Below are 22919 nucleotides of genomic sequence, written 5' to 3'. Positions count from 1 at the left end.
TTCTTCCCATGGTTCACATAATAAAATTGTGGCCTGCTGCTTAAATCCATCCCTGTATCCATCTTCCATTCACCTCTATGTCCTGATCCATAAAATAAAATGTCTTGCCCTTGGGTTCATATAATAAAAGTTACAGGAGAAGTAAGATTACTATTCATGATATAGTGTGGGGATGAGGAGGAAGACAGCTATAAGAGTAAATGTTCATGAGATGATCTATTCTACATGCATATCTGATTAGTTTTCTATTTTTGAGTTGAGTATATAACTTTTTTAATATCGTAGGGGTTTGGTTATTTGTTTTAAATAAGGTAAAAAGTTAAATTAATCATTTGAGGCATCGAAGTCCACCAGAAATGGTGGAATGGATGCCTGTAATGGAGGGATACTAAAAATATGTGAATTTCAAATTCTAGAAGGAGGGTCAGGAATTGGGCCTTAGAGCTTAAATAATATTAATTTAAACAAAATAGCAAATTACTATTTAGTAACTAAAAGTAAACACAGTTTCATCATTTTAAAGGGCCTGTTGATGTTACAGTTACTGGGCCTTTTAAGGCCCTGATTCAGCAAGGTATTTAAGCAGGTGTGTAACTTCAGTTACTTTCCTTACTCCATGCTAACTTAGAAACTGATTCTTAATTAAAGTATTTAGGCACATTCGTAATTGAAGTCAATGAGATTACTCACATACTTAAAATTATGCATGTGCTTGAGTGTCTTACTCATCTGGGTCCAAATTAGTATGCAGTAACAGTCTGAGCTACTAAATGTGTACATTTTGCAGGGCTGATTCAACAAAAAGCTTTATTTGGGAAGGTCACACAGATTGGCTCTACACCCGGATAGCTGATTCAGCTAGGAAAAAACCTGGCCAGTGGAAGTCATAAAACACCAACACTGGTCACAAAAAGATTCAGAGGGCTCATGCAGATAGTTAGCTTTGATCATTTCAATATTTTTTAGCCCAGTCCTGAAGGAACAAGGTGAGCAAGCCATCCAATCATCCAAATGCCAACTGAAAAACAACAGAGAGAAATATTATCTTTAGACAGAATGAGAGCGGGTGGGAAGTGTTATCCCCCCAATCTTCAGAAGGCTCCTTGCACTCATTGATAAGTCTTATATTTTAACAAAAAGTTTGTCTCTGGTGGCTGATATGCACAATAATGGTATTGTTCAGGGGTAGGAATGTTTTAGGACTGCACTTAGGTTGTCTCCCTCCTTCATGAATTTGTTGGTGAATGGGGGACTATCTGAAGAGTATAAAGCAGGAAATATCCAGTAACCTTAATATAAATTCATGCACACACACATATACAGCTTTTATGTATATAGTATACATTAGATATACTGGATTTATAGATATATAAAATAAAATCTGTGCGTATATGCTTGCATTCCTGATTCATAGATTCCAAGTCCATCAGGGACCATTGTGTTCATCTAGTCTGACCTCCTGTATAACATAATCCATAGAATTCCCCCAAAATAGTTCCTAGAACATATCTTTTAGATAAACATCCAGTCTTGATTTTAAAATTGTCAGTGATGGAGAATCCACCATGACCCTTAGTAAGTTGTTCCACTGGTTAATTACCCTCACTGTTAAAATGTTATGTCTTATTAACATGACATGTTAATCTCTCCTGAAGTTTTAACAGGCAATTGATAAATCTGTTCTTGAGTTCAACACCAGGAGAGTTGTACATACATGATATTATATTTAATATTAGTATGTGCTACTCCAAAATAAGTAATTAATTTCCAGAATTTCCCAATGTCTGTTCGTGGTTCAAATGAGGAATAATTTTAGTATGAGAATAGCCACCTGCTAGTCTATAATGGTAACCATCCAATAACCTCAATGGGACTTTATTCCCTAATCATGCTGATTAGTTTGCTAAGCATTTCTGACTGTCACCTAATCGTACTGCAGCTAAGTTTCCCAGATCCATGGTATTGATGCTGGAGTGGGGATCATATGTAATTCCGAGTGTTCTGCCCAACTGTGGAAGTTTTTCACAAAGGGAATTAGATTTCACAGAGACTATTCTATGTCAATGAATTCTCAGCTGCTTTAAATATGTACTTTTGCTCCTAATCTGTACTTTTTTTTTTAAAAAAAAGGCCTCTCATGAGGAGTCAGTCTATCTGAGCAGAGCCAATCTTTCACAAAAAATTTTCTATAAACTCTTCCTAACCCACAAATGCAACCACACACAAAAGGGAGGGATGCTGACAGTAGGTACAGAACTTCCATGATTTTGGTTTATAACATGTGCTGTGGAAAATAATTTCATATTTCATACACCCATTTCACTAGTATCTTAGTAATCACTGTATCCAAGTCACTGCTTTCACCTGGAAATTTTTTATGGAGAAAGAAATGTCACCAGTGAAAATGCAGTTTTGAAAATACTAAAATGTAAGGATTTTTCAGTGTGTTTTATTTTGGAACCCTCTTGCATTGCTAGTTTCTAGTCACGACCAGAAGTGCAAGTACCAAAATGCTCCAAGCAAGCGGGCCAGATTCTGATCTCATTTACATTGCTTCAGACTTCGCCACCAAGAATGGGATTTCAATTTTTGAATTCAGTTAGGCATCTAACATCCATAATCCCCTTTGAAAATCACAATATATTCTGGATCTATACTGGTTTAATTCCCATCAGAATTATTTTAAACCCAAAGCAGAAAGTCTCATGAGAAAGAGATTATTTCAAATAAATATTATCCAAATCGCACCTGGAGCTGCAACTAGCAAGAGATGTCAAGAGTAACAAGAAGGGTTTCTTCAGGTATGTTGGCAACAAGAAGAAAGCCAAGGAAAGTGTGGGCCCCTTACTGAATGAGGGAGGCAACCTAGTGACAGAGGATGTGGAAAAAGCTAATGTGCTCAATGCTTTTTTTGCCTCTGTCTTCACTAACAAGGACAGCTCCCAGACTGCTGTGCTGGGCATCACAACATGGGGAGTAGATGGCCAGCCCTCTGTGGAGAAAGAGGTGGTTAGGGACTATTTAGAAAAGCTGGACGAGCACAAGTCCATGGGGCCGGACGAGTTGCATCCGAGAGTGCTAAAGGAATTGGCGGATGTGATTGCAGAGCCATTGGCCATTATCTTTGAAAACTCTTGGCGAACGGGGGAAGTCTCAGATGACTGGAAAAAAGCTAATGTAGTGCCAATCTTTAAAAAAGGGAAGAAGGAGGATCCTGGGAACTACAGGCCAGTCAGCCTCACCTCAGTCCCCGGAAAAATCATGGAGCAGGTCCTCAAGGAATCAATCCTGAAGCACTTACACGAGAGGAAAGTTATCAGGAACAGTCAGCATGGATTCACCAAGGGTAGGTCATGCCTGACTAATCTAATCGCCTTCTATGATGAGATTACTGGTTCTGTGGATGAAGGGAAAGCAGTGGATGTATTGTTTCTTGACTTCAGCAAAGCTTTTGACATGGTATCCCACAGTATTCTTGTCAGCAAGTTAAAGAAGTATGGGCTGGATGAATGCACTATAAGGTGGGTAGAAAGTTGGCTAGATTGTCGGGCTCAACGGGTAGTGATCAATGGCTCCATGTCTAGTTGGCAGCCGGTGTCAAGTGGAGTGCCCCAGGGGTCGGTCCTGGGGCCGGTTTTGTTCAATATCTTCATAAATGATCTGGAGGATGGTGTGGATTGCACTCTCAGCAAATTTGCAGATGATACTAAACTGGGAGGAGTGGTAGATATGCTGGAGGGCAGGGATAGGATACAGAGGGACCTAGACAAATTGGAGGATTGGGCCAAAAGAAATCTGATGGGGTTCAATAAGGATAAGTGCAGGGTCCTGCACTTAGGATGGAGGAACCCAATGCACAGCTACAGACTAGGGACCGAATGGCTAGGCAGCAGTTCTGCGGAAAAGGACCTAGGGGTTACAGTGGACGAGAAGCTGGATATGAGTCAGAAGTGTGCCCTTGTTGCCAAGAAGGCCAATGGAATTTTGGGATGTATAAGTAGGGGCATAGCGAGCAGATCGAGGGACGTGATCGTTCCCCTCTATTCGACACTGGTGAGGCCTCATCTGGAGTACTGTGTCCAGTTTGGGGCCCCACACTACAAGAAGGATGTGGAGAAATTGGAGAGAGTCCAGCGAAGGGCAACAAAAATGATTAGGGGTCTGGAACACATGACTTATGAGGAGAGGCTGAGGGAACTGGGATTGTTTAGTCTGCAGAAGAGAAGAATGAGGGGGGATTTGATAGCTGCTTTCAACTACCTGAGAGGTGGTTCCAGAGAGGATGGTTCTAGACTATTCTCAGTGGTAGAAGAGGACAGGACAAGGAGTAATGGTCTCAAGTTGCAGTGGGGGAGGTTTAGGTTGGATATTAGGAAAAACTTTTTCACTAGGAGGGTGGTGAAACACTGGAATGCGTTACCTAGGGAGGTGGTAGAATCTCCTTCCTTAGACGTTTTTAAGGTCAGGCTTGACAAAGCCCTGGCTGGGATGGTTTGATTGGGGATAGGTCCTGCTTTGAGCAGGGGGTTGGACTAGATGACCTCCTGAAGTCCCTTCCAACCCTGATATTCTATGATTCTATGATTCTGGTAATACATTCATTTCAAGATTTACTGCCCAGTTTTATAGACTCAAGTGATTAAGACAGTCTTCGTATTTCACATGTCTATAGCATTTTTTATCACATGATTTTAAACTACTTTACAAGCTGTGAGTTAAGGCTACAGATACCCATGAGGTAAATAATTATTATTCTCATTTTATAGGTGGGGAAACCTAGACATGAAGGGCCGAATTTGTTAAATAGGTGTACCTCTGTCAAAGGTTCTGCGTGCAGTCCCTTCTAGGTGGCCCATTTTCACCAAGCTGGCTCTCCTCTATTTAACTCAAATTAGCCAGTCTATCAACTTAACATAAAACAACTCTATCAGCTCTTATGCAATCTTCCTTTGGCTCTTTATCAGTTCCCTAGAGGTAGCCTGGCATGGCACTATGCTCCTCTGTCATCACAGGCCCTTCTGCCTCCTCTTCTCTTTCTGTTCTCCTGCCCTTATAGCTGGGCTTGTTTTCCTTATTGGTTCCAGCTGCGGGTATTTGTTCCCTGATTGGCAGCTGTGCTGGCATGTGGTCAGCCTGGTTGCCTATGGCATTGGAAGGCTCTCTTTTTCTCTTCTGCCTACGGCCTGAATGGGGTTTGTTAACCCCATTATAAACTCTTATTTGACTTCAAACTGAATTGTATCGGAGTAATGAGTGGTGAATTGAATAGGATAATGGACTGGCTCAAGATTGTGTAATAACTCAGTGACAGAGCTAGGACTACAGATTTCCTGACTCTCAGACCTGTTCTTTAGCTAGTTGGATTTACCCCCTGTGACCAGGGTACAGTCCAGAGCACTGTGGGGCTCTGTCATCCCTGCCCTGCAACCTTGGGTGCCTTACAATGCTTTGTTGAAGTTGCTCCGACCTGGACTGCTCAAAAACAGCCTTCCAGCATGCAAGTGTCTGTATGTATCTGCAGCCTGATAACCACACTTGGGTTACACTCTGGTTGTCACCCGCCTTGGTTATGCTGCAGGATGATCCCAACTCACCCCCAGTCCCCCAGATTCCCCCCAGAAATGTATGCCCTGTACTGCCCAGCCTTCTCCTAGACCAGGGTGGGCAAACTTTTTGGCCTGAGGGCTGCATCGGGTTTCTGAAATTGTATGGAGGGCCGGTTAGGGGAGGCTGTGCCTCCCCAAACTGCCAGTCGTGGCCCGGCCCCCGCCCCCATCCCCCCCCCCGCTTCTTACCCCCGACGACCCCCCGGCGCCCCCTGCCCCATCCACCCTCCCTGCTCTCTGTCCCCTGAATGCCCCCGGACCCCCTGCCTCACCCAACCTCCCCTCTCCTTTCTGACTGCCCCCTGGGACTCCTGCCCCATCCAACCACCCCTTCTCCCTGACCGCCCCCAGACTCACTGCCCTTAACTGCCCCCCACCACCCCATCCAACCCCCCTCTCCTTCCTGACTGATCCCCCGGGACCCTTGCTCCCCTTCAATTTCCCTGTTCCCCGCACTCTGACTGCCCCGACCTCTATCCACACCCCCGGCCCCTGACCATCCCCCAACTCCCCTGCCCTCTATCCAACCCCCCCCTCCCTGCCCCCTTACCACACTGCCTGGTGCACCGGTGGCTAGTGGCATAGCTGCACCAGGGCAGGCCACAGCTCTGCAGCTACGGTGCCCCAGGAGCTCGCAGCCCCACCCCCCAGAGCATTGCACCAGCGTTGCAGTGAGCTGAGTCTGCGCGGGAGGGGGAAGAGCAGGGGAGGGGCCGGGGGCGAGCCTCCGGGGTCAGGAACTCAGGGGCCGGGCAGGAAGGTCCTGCGGGCTGTAGTTTGCCCACCTCTGTCCTAGACAGTACAGATATTTTAAGTCTGTTATTCCTTTAAGGAAATAATAATCCAATATATTATCTCAAATATTTATTCACACAATTCAGTATAAAAACACTGGGGTAGATAAAACAGAAAACCAAGTTTATTAACTACAGAGAGAGAGATTGTGAGTACAAGTAACGAAGCATAAAAGTCAGAAATGGTGACAAGACAAATAAAGATAAAATGGTTACTAATGGTTACTGACTTAACAAACTATATCAGATTCAAGCAAAGTTTCTCACCACATGCTTTCAGCAGCCTCACTGACCAAACCCTGTGGGTCACGACCTTTCCCCCAGATTTTAATGACTGCTTCCTTTCTCCATTCAGGAGCATTGAATGCAATAGGCAGGGGGAGAGAGAGGTGCCAGGGGGTGTTTGTCCCTCCTTTCTGTAGTTTCAGGCCCCCGCGTGCAAAACATTTTCAGATGAGCACTAATAGACAAAGGGCTAGTCTACACCGGTAACGCTAAAGCGCTGCTGTGACAGAACTTTAACGTGGCGTGTGTAGTCATGGCAGAGCGCTGGGAGAGAGCTCTCCCAGAGCGCTAAAAAAACCACCTCCGTGAGAGGCGTAGCTCCCAGCGCTGCTTACGCTGGCGCTTGACAGCGCTGAAACTTGCAGCACTCAGGGGGGTGGTTTTTCACACCCCTCAGCGAGAAAGTTGCAGTGCTGTAAAGTGCCAGTGTAGACAAGCCCAAAGAGTGTATGTGGAAGGATGTTCCTTGCTGGCTTTTCGCACTTGGTTAAGCTTCCTTTGTTTCTCTCCCTGCTTGATGGCTCTGTTCACTGTTTAAGTTCAAATTAAGCAGAACACACATTCCTTTTCTTAGGACAGACCTGTTTGCCAACTTCTGTTTGAGCAGGGCTGTGGAACTTGTGTTAATAACACTACACAGAGGAATCTTATCACGTCACATACAATGTTGCCACACATATCTTACCAGGACAATGCTGACCAGCAAATTATGAGTTTTCAAATGATACCTTACAAGGCATACTTTGTACAAAGAGAATTACACTAGTGTGTACGATGTGAATACAGGTGTGTAGTCTGTCACACCCCATCCATTATCTAAATTAAACATATACTCCAGGCCTATTGATGATTGTTCATCACTAATTTTCAGCCAGTGGAATATGCTATAAATCTCATTATGTTACAAAGAGAAAATTCTGGATGAAGGCTCCATTGCACAGAAAAATCATTGAAGAATTCAGCTCTTACTATACCTATGAAAATAAATTTACCTGTCTAGCGCTGCTAATTAGACTGTAAGCTCTCTAGAGCAGTGATTGTCTTTTTGTTATATTTTGGTATAGTACATAGTTCAATGGTGCCCTGACGTCTGACCGAGGCCTCTAGGTATTACTGCAAAACAAAAATAATAATAATTAGTAATGTTAAAAAGCAATGTGATTAGGCTAATTTTTTTTATTCTCAAAAAAGAAATCTGAATTGAAAAACCAACACTGAGTTGTCTGGGTGATGATAGCTCACACAGGTAGGAAAAGAGCAATGCAGGGTGCCAGATGAATAAAAATAACATTAAATGTGCCTATTTATTGTGTTATTTGGGGACAGTGCTTTCCTACTGTTATCCCAAAACCACATATGCCGAATGAGAGTCTGTTTGGAAATCATTAGTTCATGCTTTATTGCATCGTTTTAGGCCAATGAGGTTTTTAGATACTGTATGGGTTGTGTAGACTGATGCTGAGTGTTTCAGCTTTGAATCGGAGCATTAATTTGTTCATGAATGCAAACTAGTGATTACTTTCCCGTTAAAGTCACTGGGACAGACTGATCACTTGCATTTGTGTAGTGGCAAACAAACAATATTGACTAGTTTGTCTGCTCCTGCTCATTTGAACCTTAAATACTAGCTCTTCCTCCTTGGGCCTGACACCCTTCGAGTTCTTAGCAGCAATTTTAACACCTACTCCAACCATATTTTAGCTAATGTTGTACATGTCAAAACCCCAGTCCTCCAATAAGCTGCAAGATGGTAAAGACAGGAATCCTGTTGAAGTGAATTACATTCCTTACATGTCAGCCTACACGCATCTCATCCCAGGCCTGAAATCTGAGCTATTTTATTCTTTTTTCATACAAGAGGCTCTCTAGACCCATTTTAATCTGTCTTACTATTTATAAATTCTCTCCATCTTGTTGATCTCCTCCACATACTGAAGTACGTAGAACTGTAGAGAGCATTCAGTGTGCCTTTTCCCCAGTTCCATGTGGACCAGGTATCGAGAAAGAGAGTAGCCCCCAAGAGTATCCTAACAGTAAGAATTGGTACAGCTAGCTGAACTGTGTTCTGTGAAGGAGAAAATGCTGCTAGATGTAGTCTGTGATACTCTGTTTTTAGCACTTATTTGTGTATGTACAAAAAGCCTGTATCGATTCCATGGAAATCTGTTCATAATACAGAATATGAGTGATTAAAAAAAGAATGGTCGGGCGGTTCAGACATTAGTCTGGGCCTTGAAAGACCTGCTCCCCCACAGGCTCTCTTCGTAACTTTAGGAAAATCTCTTACTCTTTCTGTGCAATTTTCTTACTCTTACTTTCCTACTTCATGGGGTATTGTGAGGATTAGTACTTCCACAGAGGGTGAAGTGTTCAGACATTAAACTAAAGGGGGCCAGATACATTTCTACACTGCCCTGCAGTTCGGACTGGGGGGGGAGGGGAGGGTGAATAGCAGTGTACACCAACAGGCTGTGCTGAACCTCCCCCATGTGGACACTGGAGGCACAAACTTAAAGATTTCTAGTTCACGCTAATGTAGTCCTCCTCAAACAGGAGTCCATTAGTACTAACAAGGAACCTTTAATTTTGCACCCGCAGCATCCACATGGGGAAGTTACAGTGCAGCACTTTGGTGCACGCTGCTATGCACACCTGAGTTTCACTGCGGGGCAATGTAGACATGCCCAGAGGCAGATGAGTGTTTTCACTTCTGGACACAGAAAATGGCAGCTAAAGTTTTCTAACATTTTTCTCTTGCCCAGTCACCCGAGCTCTAGGGCTTGGTGCTGATAGTTTAACCCGGGGTGCTTCTTCCTTAACTGATCGGGTCAGCTCCCTCGCTGTCCTTCGCCTTTCTACCAGCGTGACAACCTCGTCGTAGGTGGAGGATTCGTTCTGACTTACCCAGGCGCAAAGGTCTGGCGGTAGTCCTCTCACGTACCGGTCGATGACCAGAACCTCTAGTATCTCCTCCAGACTCCGGGACTCAGTTTGTAACCACTTTCATGCGAGATGGATGAGGTCATATAATTGGGACTGCGGGGTTTTGTTTTCCTGGTACCTCCACTCATGATATCGCTGGGCCCGCACTGCGGTCGTTACCCCAGATCTGGCCAGGATCTCTGCTTTCAGCTGGGGGTAGTCTGCCGCAGCCTCTTCAGGCAAATCATAGTAGGCCTTCTGGGCCTCCCCACACAGGAATGGAGCGAGGATGCCAGACCACTGTTCTCGGGGCCAAGCCTCCCGCAGGCCAGGAGGTATGCCTCTACATCATCCTCTCGTGTCATTTTCTGCAGCCAATTGCTGGCCCGCATGATCTGCGTCCCATCATGGTTGCGGTTCAGCTCTGTAAGGGCCTTTACCTGGTTTACCAGGTCCCGCAACATAGCCCGGTCTTGAGCAGCCTGGTCCATCAGCAGGTGATTAGTCTCTTGCTGCAGCCGCACTGCCTCCTGTTGGGTGGCTGCCTGGACACGAGTAGCCTCCTGCTGGGCAGCCATGGCTTGTATCAGTGCCCGCACTACCTCCTCCACTATGGTGAAAAAAAATAAAAATAGACCCTCTCCCCTTTTTTTTTTTTATTCCTTCTAAACACCCTCCTTCTTCCGCCGCGCTGTGGACACCAGATCCCATTTCTGACACCAGTTGGGACAAAGTTCCTGCTCTACCTTGGTGGATCTTGCGCTTATTGGCGGATTTGCTCACCTTGGATCTTCACGGCAGCCCTCAGCTTGGCCGTTTTCATGAACCCACAGTCCAGGTCGACTCCTCCTGTGTCTGACCAGAAGTTGGGAGGATTTGGGGGGAACCTGGGCCCGCCCTCTACTCCAGGTTCCAGCCCAGGGCCCTGTGGAATGCAGCTGTCTAGAGTGCCTCCTGGAACAGCTGTGCGACAGCTACAACTCCCTGGGCTACTTCCCCATGGCCTCCTCCCAACACCTTCTTTATCCTCACCATAGGACCTTCCTCCTGGTGTCTGATAATGCTTGTACACCTCAGTCCTCCAACAGTCCGTGTTCTCACTCTCAGCTCCTAGTGCATCTTGCTCCCAGCTCCTCACACGCACACCACAAACTGAAGTGAGCTCCTTTTTAAAACCCAGGTGCCCTGATTAGCCTGCCTCAATTGATTCTAGCAGCTTCTTGATTGGCTGCAGGTGTTCTAATCAGCCTCTCTTAATTGTCTCCAGAAGGTTCCTGATTGTTCTGGAACCTTCCCTGTTATCTTACCCAGGGAAAAGGGACCTTCTTAGCCTGGGGCTAATATATCTGCCTTCTATTACTCTCCTATAGCCATCTGGCCGGACCCTGTCACAATAGGTAAGGCAACCTCAAACAATAGCTGCAAAATCACCATTTAAACATGTATTTTTTCTATTATCTTTGAACTGTTGCATAGTCACTGAGAGCCCAGAAGCATCTGAGTCCTTCTGCAGTGTGATATCTTCTCCCAATCTGTGCTGTTAGGGGAGTGGGAGAGGGGGAGGGAAAGACTATGCAAATTTCCCTCAATGCCCTGTCGTATTTATATTTGTATCCCTGCTTTGTTGTAACATATTGTGGAACCTTCATCTGAATTTTTGCTCCAAGCAATTAATTTGTGTTTCTGTAGACCACTTCTAATAAATCCAGAGCAGCCCTGCTAAATCTTTGAATTTAAGATTAATACAGAGGAAAATACATTTTGATCATCACGATTAGTTGTAATAATCCCCAAGGGTTCAGTTCAACTGTGGGAAGTGGAAAGGGTACAGTTCAGAAATACAGAAGAAAGATATCTGAGCCTGATACTCATTAACACTCTAGCAGTGTAAAGGGATCTGAAAGATGCTGTAAATGTAAAAGGGCCTTAGTATCTTTAATATGTCCTAGAACTGCAATTTAATCCTGTGTACAGTAATAAAGATAAAAATAAATTAGAATACATGTTGTATTTATATTATTTTAAAAATAAAATGCTGTTTTCCAATTGTGCCATATTTTTACTTAGTGCAGGGATATTCCTGTGACTAAATCACAGAAAAAAGTTTTCTGTTTTTTTTTTTCAGGACTGATCCTGCATATATTTTACCTGTAAATAACTGAAAACAATGGAAAAAGAAAAGGAGTACTTGTGGCACCTTAGAGACTAACCAGTTTATTTGAGCATGAGCTTTCGTGAGCTACAGCTCACTTCATCGGATGCATAGCATATGCTATGCATCCGATGAAGTGAGCTGTAGCTCACGAAAGCTCATGCTCAAATAAACTGGTTAGTCTCTAAGGTGCCACAAGTACTCCTTTTCTTTTTTCTTTTTACGAATACAGACTAACACGGCTGTTACTCTGAAACCTGAAAACAATGGAGTGATTTACATGATTAAAGATATGTATGTAAGAATTTCAAAGAGTGGGCCTATAGGGCTTAGTCCAGCTAGTGGGGAAGGAAGGTAAAGGTGCTTCTTAAACCATCTGTTCATTTCTGCTGATCCTGGGGCTGACTTAGTGGCAGGTAGGCTGGTGGTAAGGACTGCTGGAGGGAGTCTTTCAGGTGAAGGAGGGACTTGATAAAGCTGGCTACTCTGGTTTGATGACTGCTGACAACTAAGGTCCCTTTGAATCATTCTGGTGGTCCAAAAGGGTCAATGGGGCTGAAGTTCTGGACCTTAATGGTTATTTAAGCAGATGATTAATATTAGTTTAGTTCCACATACATTTCAAAAGGTGTTTCATGGTTTGCTGATTTGTTTAGTTACCTGTTCATTTATTTAAGTACTCTAGATTCTTCACGACAATCTTAATTCAAATATGAGAACCCTTTTAGGCAGTCAGTGAACTCCATGTGATCAATAAACTTAGTATACTGCCCAGACATTTAAAAAAAACCAACCACATCAACAATCCTGCTACCTACCAAGCCACCTCCTCCCCAGCTGCCCAAAAGGAAAGATGGTATCTGCAGTATGGTTTGGAAGTCATCAAATCTGGCATCGGCCAGACCATGGGAGACAGTCAGTTGCAAAGCCAAGAGCATCTCATAGAGAACACCTCACCAGCAGTCCCCTCTCATCTCTAAACATTCTGAAGGTTTTGCAATCCGAGCCACATTCCAGGGGTGAAATCTGGGAACCGTTGTAGTCAATGGGAGTTTTGCCATTGACTTCACTGGGGCTAGGATTATATTCGAGATCTGTCCTCACTTTTCTGGTACTTCCCTGTATATAGACTGTTTGGCACAGTACTTTGTTATTTCACATCCTTAGAACATAATATTCATTGCAGACCTTCCAACTTGGACCCTGCCATAAGGAACTTTGGACAGGTAACCTTGCTACCCAAATATCTGGATATTATTCAATATACATGTTTGAAATGGCACTGCTGTGTATTGCAGAGTCTTCACAAGGTGTCATGATTGCGTCAAGGTGCTCAACCCATTTCATTGTCATTTCAAAGCAATCCAGATCCAAGGCTGTTGATCTGTACATGTGTCACTATTAAGAGAATTCCTATTCATGGTAAAAAGAAAAGGAGTACTTGTGGCACCTTAGAGACTAACAAATTTGTTTGAGCATAAGCTTTCGTGAGCTACAGCTTACTTCATCGGATGCGTGCAATAGAAAATACAGTGGGGAGATTTTATATACACAGAGAACATGAAACAATGGGTGTTACCATATACACTGTAACGAGAGTGATCAGGTAAGGTGAGCTATTACCAGCAGGAGGTTGAGGGGGGGGGGAATTCATGGTAAATAACTTATCATCCAACGAGGGTTCTTCACAATATGCATTGTTGTTATGAAATGTGAACACCAAAAACAAGGTTTCCCTGTACCTCTGAAGAACTCTCTTCTCTTATTTTCATATCATGACCCAAGTTAATCATAGTCAATAAACATGAGAAATGTTGCAAGACTGAGGAGTTGAATGAGCTAAAATGTGTTCTTGTTCTTGAAGCCACACTTAATAGCATTAAAAATGTATTTTTCCCCACAATTCCTGACAAATAATGTCTGTCTCACATTGCGCATTACAGGCACAATTTCCCTTATGATGAATTGGTGTTAAATTCTAATTTGCACTAAAGTGTAACCTCCAGTGTAAGATTTGTTTGCTGCTGTGCATAGTTTTTGAGTCAGTCGGCCAGATCCTCAACTGTTTTAAATTGGTTTCACTTGATTGTAATCAATGGACATGGCACAATATTTGTACAAGACTTAAAACAACTCATGGAAAAGGCAGAGATTATAGTTGATATACATCAAAAATTTGCATTAAGGATATAGATGGATACAGATAGGTATCATGCATATTACGATGCATATTGAGTATGGCCACTGATTACTCTTGGATTCTTTATAGTACTGATCATTATACCAGACACTACATTCAGTTCCCCATACTATGTATGTTGGATTTTACAAAAAAGAATAGCCAATTGTCTCAGGATGACTCGGTACAGACTCTTACAAAGTAGTTTCCAAATATTATCCTCACCAGATAGAACCAAGAGAGCGATTAATACAGAGAAAGAAGAAGAAAATTTTATTTCAATGTCAATGCAATGAGAAGAGTCTGTTCCCAGTAGAATTGGCGAGATCATGCCAGCTTGATAGTTTTATTGCCATTTCAGGAGACCTATTATGGTCCTATTAAAGTGACTTTCAATTCCATATCGCTCATACCTGAGAGAAATTAAGATATATAGTACATTTTGGGCCTCAGGACAATTCGTTCATCTTGATCATCTTAAAAAGAAAAGTAAATCTAAAAGATGACTTATTTTAAAATATGAGGACCCTGATTTGTGCTGAATGTAACATTGTTTGATGGTATTTAAATCTGTAAACCTCCTATACATTTCATCGAATCATCTAACTTTCCACACATGCTACTGCATTCCAATTACTATCTGGTATAGTTTTTATTTCCAATGAAGATTAAAGGGTACTGCTAGAGGTATGCAAAAAAAGAAAAAAAAAAGGGACTACAGAAAACAGCAAATTAGTTTGAGTATATCAGCTTAGGAGAACATTTCTGATATCAGTGCTGTAAGGCTGTTAATAAACAGACTAAGTCATTTGTCTCACCGTGTAATGAAAACAAGAATCACCACATTATAATAAAATCTTGACTGGGAAGTGCCTGGAAGACTCTTTGAAGCCTAGGGTGGTTTCCTTCCATGGATTTTGACACAGTGATACATGCAAACCACATTCTAAATAACTGTGAAATGAAATGGGTTCTGTGGAGAACAGATGGATCAAGGCTAAATATGGTGATGTGCACTAAAGACAGGAACAGATTAATACCACAAGGGGAGACTAAAGGAAAATTGGAAAGACTGGGGTATTTGATCTAATTCATGAATCATTTCCAACGGATAGTTCTGCCTTCAAGCACAATGAATAATACCAAGACAGCATCTTTAAAAATGTATGTGTGTTTTAATGTAGCTTAGAATTCAGAGCCATACTTCCCAGTGAAATTTTTTAAAAAAGTTCTTTACTATTCTTCAAAAAAGTTACTCATATTTCTAAACATCACAGGTGCAATGTTGTTTTGTTTTCTGTACTCTGGCATGAATTGCTATTTTAATAAGTTAGACCAAACTCCCCTCTGTGACACAAAGCCTTTGAAAATGGATTTTTTGCATGGACGTTCTGTAGCAGTTGAGAGACTTGATTCCCCCATTCACATCCAGGCTGTAGAGCTGCAGCCCTTTTAGCGGTTAAGGGCAAGATTTGACGGGTAGGTCTGCATACACATCTCCATAACTACAGGTTTCAGAGTAACAGCCGTGTTAGTCTGTATTCGCAAAAAGAAAAGGAATACTTGTGGCACCTTAGAGACTAACCAATTTATTTGAGCATAAGCTTTCGTGAGCTACAGCTCACTTCATCGGATGCATACTGTGGAAAATACAGATGTTTTTATACACACAAACCATGAAAAAATGGGTGTTTATCACTACAAAAGGTTTTCTTTCCCCCCACCCCACTCTTCTGCTGGTAATAGATGTCAAGAATTATAACATTCATAAACCAGTCGGAGAACACTTCAATCTCTCTGGTCACGCTATTACAGACATGAAAGTTGCGATATTACAACAGAAAAACTTCAAATCCAGACTCCAGCGAGAGACTGCTGAATTGGAATTCATTTGCAAATTGGATACAATTTAACTTAGGCTTGAATAGAGACTGGGAGTGGCTAAGTCATTATGCAAGGTAACCTATTTCCCCTTGTTTTTTCCTACAAACCGCCCCCCCCCCCCCGTTCCTCAGACGTTCTTGTTAAACCCTGGATTTGTGCTGGAAATGGCCCACCTTGACTATCACACACATTGTAAGGAGAGTGATCACTTTAGATAAGCTATTACCAGCAGAGAGTGGGGTGGGGGGAGAGAAAACCTTTTGTATGATAAACACCCATTTTTTCATGGTTTGTGTGTATAAAAACATCTTCTGTATTTTCCACAGTATGCATCCGATGAAGTGAGCTGTAGCTCACGAAAGCTTATGCTCAAATAAATTGGTTAGTCTCTAAGGTGCCACAAGTACTCCTTTTCTTTTTATCTCCATAACTGTTCCCAGTCTACTCCTGCTCCAAATAGCCGTAGCATTATAATGGCTCGAACCTGCCCCACTTCCTGGAACAGTGCTCCACAGCACACGGAGGGATACATACCTCTAATGAGATTTGTATATCCTGTCCTCCTTAATGTAGTTTTTAACAGTTACATTCCATGAGGTCAGATTCTGATATCCTCACTGAATGGTACCTTACTCTGCATGCAGCCCCATTGAAATAAATGGGAGTACTTGAGAAGTAAGGTACTTCTCAATTTGATTAAGGGCATCAGAATCTGAGACTAAAAGGAGCACTCAAGCAGTAGGGAACTTCTGTGTGTGAGTACAGGTATCAGAATGTTGGCTGTGGTTAGCCAAGCAGAGCTGGACCTCTGAATCTCTTCAGTAGAGCATGACTATCAGGATATGACAGAGCCTGAACACTATAACAAACATGGAGAGAGAAAGAAACATCTTGATAATTGTTTTGAAACATAAACAACCCCTGAAAAGTCTTACAGGAAGTGTCATGTATGAACTACGGAGAGATGCAGAGCACTTGGCAGTGAAGGAAAATGTGAAATATCTTAATACTGCGGATGGCTGCATTTAGTTTGTGAGGGAGGAAACGATCCACATGGGTTTCTGCTCAGTGGCATAAATGTTGCAGTTTCATGCTTCTAATATGATTCTCTCGTTCTAAGCAAGGTTCAGTAATAATATTAAAGCAGATATAAAATGTACCATTTGCCTGAAAACCTGACTCTCAGTCTGCTGTTTTCATTTCAGGTTGCCAATCTGGCCTGTTCTATCTCCAATAACGAAGAAGGCGTGAAGTTAGTCCGTATGGCAGCAACCCAGATTGATAGTCTATGCCCACAGGTAGGCAAAATCCTTGCTGAAAAGTACTCAAGGACTGTTAAAGCATAAAAAGCATAAGGTATTTGACAGAGAAAAATGTCCCATATGAAGATTATAGCCTTGCCTTTTTCATTATATTGTTGACTGCTTTGCAAAAACTGTGAAAAATACATTTGTATTGTGAGCCTTGCTTAATGAACAGAATGAACACAGTGCACAGCTGTGCTTTTAACGTAGTATTTAATCAATTTGTTCTTCCCCTTGAGCAAAGTTTTGTCATTTCTTGTAACAACTTATTCTAAATAATAGGTAATAAATGCTGCTCTCACGTTGGCTGCCAGACCCCAGAGCAAAGTAGCTCAGGACAACATGGACGTCTTTAAAGATCAGTGGGAGAAACAAGTGAGAGTTCTGACCGAGGCAGTTGATGACATCACTTCTGTGGACGACTTCCTCTCTGTCTCAGGTATTGGGATCAAAGGAGCCTCCTAAAAATAAACTAATACATTAAAGTAATGGTCACATTAGACAGGCAGCTAGAATTACAGATGAGCCATTAGTGCGTTCTTCTATCCACTTCGAATGCTGGCTTGCTGAACTCAGTGGGAGTGATCCAGTCCTGCCAATTAATCCCTAATAACTGGTCACATTGTACATGTGTTTCTCTCTTCTGGGAGATGTTTTGAATTTCAAACCCTGATGGGACTAAAACAATTGCAGGTAAAACAAGTATAAATTTTTAGCACCAGTTTTCCCCTCATTATGAACAAAATTTATTGCTAGCGCATGTATTCGTAGTTGGACAGCTACCTATCTACCTAATTTGCATCTTTTAGTGTCCGGTGGTTAATATATCCAGCCAAAATGAATTGAAGGAGTTGCCCCAATAAAAAGAGAGGCTGGGCAGGGGCCTGGCTGAAAATCTGGCCTTTAGTGTTTCTCTGTGTGCTGCAGTAAATGGCAAACCACCTTCAAGGAGTCAAAGAAGTTAAGAGATAGAGACCCAGAGTCTCCAGTGCAATCCATTCACTTTGTGCCACTCAGGTGGTACAAAATGGATGGATTCTGGACAGAAATATTCAGCAGAGATTTTCCTTTTGGAGGAAAATTCTTCACTAGTGTAAACCTGGCAGATATCACTCCTGTGCCAGTCACCTGTGCCAGTAACTTCAGTGCACACATTAGTTGATCTAACTAATATAAGGACCAGGCAATCAGTGAATTATGGAGTTATAATTGGCTTTCTGATGCGCTCCCCAAACCTGCAACTAGTAGAGCTCAAACATAGGGGAGGTCTGAGCCTGGAAAAGATCTGTTGGATTATCTAATCCATTTCCCCACAGCGCAGGATTTCTGCCTTTCCTGTAATTAGCAGAGATAGCTTCAAGCCACAGAATTCTGAGTTGGTTCCAGATTCCAAGCTTCCCAGACTTCAGGGTTTGTTTGAGCTCATTATAAAGGTATGGGTCACAAGCAAAATTTGAATCCAGGTCTGGGTTTGGATTTCAGGTGTTCCCAAAGTTCAGAGGTGTTCATGTCTAGAGTTTTGGCTGGACCGGTCTCTATTGCCAATAAGTACAGAACCACCCTTTTTCCCATTCATTAATGTCTTGTAACAGGCTGCCAGTGTCTGCAAATGTTATTTTGTAAGAACTTGATTGTCACGGTCCTTTATCCAAGTGTGAGAGAAAGGATGCCTTACTCTCTTTCATAGTCCTGCTCAGATTGTGACTCACCAATGCAATCAAATGGGTGGGAAGGGGAAAGAATGGAGTGTAAGTTGAAGGATACCTGATATGGCCCTTCACCCCTTTGCTCACCCACCACAATAGCTGGACAGGAACACAGTAGAGAGCAAGCTGTTCCACAAAAAGAGGTAAAGTAACTTACTCATCATCCAAATACAGGAAGGAAAGGGAAAGGGATTTGGACTGTCTGGTTCACAGTCCTTTCTCTCTGGTGCTTCTGGGGAGGTGTAAATACACACTACTCCTTATGGCAGAATGTAAAGTTACAATCTAGCTATAAAAAGCTAGTGATCCTGCTGCAAAAAGTTGTTTGTTTGATTCACTGTTGCGGTAGCTTGTTAACGTAGCAAGATGTAAGGGAGGTGGAATTGGCTGTTGTGAGAAAAGGACATAGAGTGTGGGCTGAGCAGTCCTTTGAGAGGATCTCTGAGAGCAGCCAAGCCTCAGGAGACAATATGGGCAGAATTCTGTGGTGGTCTAATTTGAGATCCTTTCATGACTAATACCAAATCCAAGGAAAGGGATAAGTTTTTACTTGCTACAACTTTGTCAACTGTGCAGAAGCCACTTACTTATACTTCTTTTGTAAATGAAAAGGTAATAACAGTTACCTTAGAAAAAAGAAGAGATACATTTTACATGAAATAATGTAATCAGTTCTTGTTTCAAAATAACAGGAAAATCCCTGTTTCTATTATGCATTTGCTCTCTATTCTTTGTGAATCTTGGAAGATGAGGCATTATTGGATCTCAACTTCATATTAGGCAAAGATTTTGAATATATACTTTATCTAAAATGCACATTTCAAAAATACTATTTTAAATAGAGTGTGGAGGGGAATGGCTTATTCATCCTTAGAAAGGATTCCTTCATTTTCTTTTTTTTTTCTGTTTGGTTGCATCATGTTATTCCTGGTAACAAGGAAATGGTGTAGTTGAGCCTGATTACACTCCACGATTCAACCCCAGTGCAGAGTGCTTACAACAAGCTATGACAAGGAAATGAAAATTGACTGTCCGAAAATTGGGTGCTTCTGAACCTGGGAGAGCATATATTTTGATTTGACAATTGGAGCTGCCAAGCACCTTTTCGCAGACTTAGATCTACAAATAATGGATGGACCCAGTCTGTGATCCACAGATACAGTCCACAAGCTGAGGAGCTGCCATTTTATTATTTATTTTTGTTCTACTGTTCAAAGCAAAGCACTTGCATCCATAAATTGCACGTTCTTCCCAGGGGTAATTTGTACTGACTGTTTATGTCAGAAATCAATTTATTCTCATAATATATTTATTGGGGATAAGCTTGAGTTACAAAACTTGGATCCAGAGCCAAATTTTGCCCAGGTGGGTCAAATCTGGGGTTTGAGTTCAGGTCTATCTTTTCAATATTTTATTTTCTTATCTGTTTAAAAATGATGTACTGTCCCACACTGTTTAGAGAACTCTGCTCTATTACCAGTGAGCTCTGAAGTCTTGGCTTCAATCAGAAATTCACACAAAGAAGCAATAGCTTATTTTTGGTTGTTAAACCATTAAAGTATTCAAAACCGGTTGGGTGACTGGTTAAGAATTTCTGACAAAGTGACCCCTCCCCGCTTATTACCCATGGCCACAATTGATGGCACATTTTTATCGGTGCAGTGGCTACAGAAGGAAGCTGAGATTAATTTTAATCAAACACTTTACATTTCAAATACATTGTCCATTCATATTTCCGAAAGAGTTTCACTTCAGGCAAAATGTGGGCATGCTGTGCTAAGCAAAATGGGTTTACAAAAATCTTTTTACAGAGCAACATTTTTGAAATGTATTCATGTCCTTTTTTTGAAGTGAACTTTCCCTTTGAAATGACCTTCATTCACAACACTGGAGAATGTCAGTTCTCATTCAAAATTGTTACCGTTTGAAAGGCAACATGGTTAACTTTTCTGGGGAAAAATTAAGAGCGAACCGTGGGATCTTTGGCAAGTCACATGACAATTTCAGCCTATTTTTGTAACCCTGGAATGGCTAAAAAAATCAGTTGGATAAATAATCATCCTTGATTTATTGATCTTACTACAAGGTACCTAATTTTATCCCCAGCTCATTTGTGGTGGTACTGGCAGAAACAGAAGTTGCAGCTCAGATTTGCCTGAGATTATAGCCAAATGTAAAATTCAGATGTCACTTTCACTGTTGACATGACTTTTTGAACTATGTTGACTGGAGGGAGAAGGACAGTGTGTCATTCTACGGAAAATCAGCTTCAACACATGACAGTGCTGTGTAAGGCACACACGATATACTGCAGTGTATAAAACCTGGTGGCCAGACCCTCAGCTTGTGTAAATTGGTGTATCTCCTTTACTTTCAATAGAGCTACAATAATGTACACAAGCTGAAGACCTTGCCATATGTTCATTAGTATAGTATCATGATAGACACAATCACTGACACTTAGGAGCATGTTCCCTGCTATAAAAGCTTCCCACTTCTGTCCCTGGTCTTGTGGGAAGGGGACGAACTGCTTGCTCCTCCACTTCCTGCTCTCTGCAGGGGGATGCCTCCACATCCCTCCCTGAATTGAATCCCTCACTTCTCCTGGTTCTGAATGCAGTGAGGGATGCAAAAACCAGCTCTTGCTCCGTCTACTCTCCCACTGCTGATACCATTTGCACGGGCATGGGAGAGGAACCCCTGACAAATCTCTGACTTCCCCAGATTATTTCTAAAGCCACTCTACTGCCCATCTAACAAGATTCCTGGGTGAGAGGTGGTAGAGACGATACACAATAGTACTTACAAAGATAAAAAAAGATTATTTTACAAAATGATGTGAGACAGCAAGTGGAAACTGAACCCAGACGCCTGAGTGTATGCGAAAGAGGTGAAATTCTGACTCCATTGCACTCGATGACTAAATTCTTATTGACTTCATTGTGCCAAGAATCACCTGTGCTCCCCAGCCAACAGAAAGCTACCTACTAAAGTGCCTTTGCTACAGAGTGTTTTGTGAAGATGCAGGTGAGGGGTCAGGACATTGCACTGGCCATGTTCTGAGATGTCATGCTACTGTCATGCTACTGGAGACGGAGCATATGCAAACTTCCTTCACAAGAGTGAATTTTATCCATGATGTAAACCTAAATAACAGGCTTCAAACTCTCATTGACTTTCAATAGCAGTTGGGTGCCTTATTTCTTTAGACACCTTTGAAACTCACACCCTAAATCTTTTCAGTAATAAACAGACTAATCTTTTAAATATTGACTTCTTGTCAATGCATATACAGTATGTATGGCCATATTATACTCCAGTTTTATTTATTGTTATTTTAGTAACTCTTAAATTTAATTAAGAGTTGATATTTGAAGTGAATTTCAGTATTTGAGAAAAGTACCAGATTTACAACACTGGAAATCCCAAGAGCTGTACTTACCCTTAAAATAACTGTTGGATCCGTCTGTGCCTCAAGATTGTTTTGGAGTGACAATGTGTAGTGTGAGAAGGGTAGTTCTGTCTCAATGGTAAATAAGTCACTGGTTTGTTCACTCTGCTGAGACTCTGAATAATAGTGCGAATAAATGCTAGTTATGTAGGTGACTTTTGTGGTGAGAAGACCTACTCAACCTATTTAACACAGGATAAGTCACCAAACAGACATTGGACAGAAATTAATTTTGGTCAGTACTGACCTAGGTTCAGACTCAAAATGGAGACCTGGAATATAAAGCACCATAACTTATTATGTACCCTTATTAAGAGACTACAGTATACCCTGCAAATGGCCTAAAGTGCTGTGGTAACAATATTGTAAGCTGTTGTGTTTTAGTCACACATGATGCAGTCCTTCATGACATTCTCAGAAACAAACTAGGGAAATGTGGTGTAGATGAAATTACAATAAGGTGGGTGCACAATTGGTTGAAAAACTCTTACTCAAATAGTAGCTTTTAATGGCTTGCTGCCAAACTGGGAGGACATATCTTGTGGGGTCCCTCAGGGGCCTGTCCTGAGTCTGCTACTATTAAATATTTTCATTAATGGCTTGGGCAATGGAGTGGAGAGTATTCTTATAAAATCT

At 42.1% G+C, this 22919-nt stretch overlaps 1 protein-coding gene across 2 annotated transcripts in view; it reads left to right on the top strand.

Annotated features, from left to right (window-relative positions):
• Positions 1–22919, top strand: part of CTNNA2 (catenin alpha 2) — a 775311-nt gene that overhangs the window by 666137 nt on the left and 86255 nt on the right. For both annotated transcript variants that reach the window (XM_074951902.1, XM_074951903.1), the window contains exons 11-12: positions 17028–17120; positions 17409–17565. In XM_074951902.1, coding sequence (XP_074808003.1) covers positions 17028–17120; positions 17409–17565 — 250 coding nt within the window. The remainder of the gene's footprint in view (positions 1–17027; positions 17121–17408; positions 17566–22919) is intronic.

The sequence above is a fragment of the Natator depressus genome, chromosome 4 (genome assembly GCF_965152275.1).
Source record: "Natator depressus isolate rNatDep1 chromosome 4, rNatDep2.hap1, whole genome shotgun sequence".
NCBI lineage: Eukaryota > Metazoa > Chordata > Testudines > Cheloniidae > Natator > Natator depressus.
Note: the sequence above shows the minus strand (reverse complement) of the source record. Positions and strands in the feature narration are given on the sequence as shown.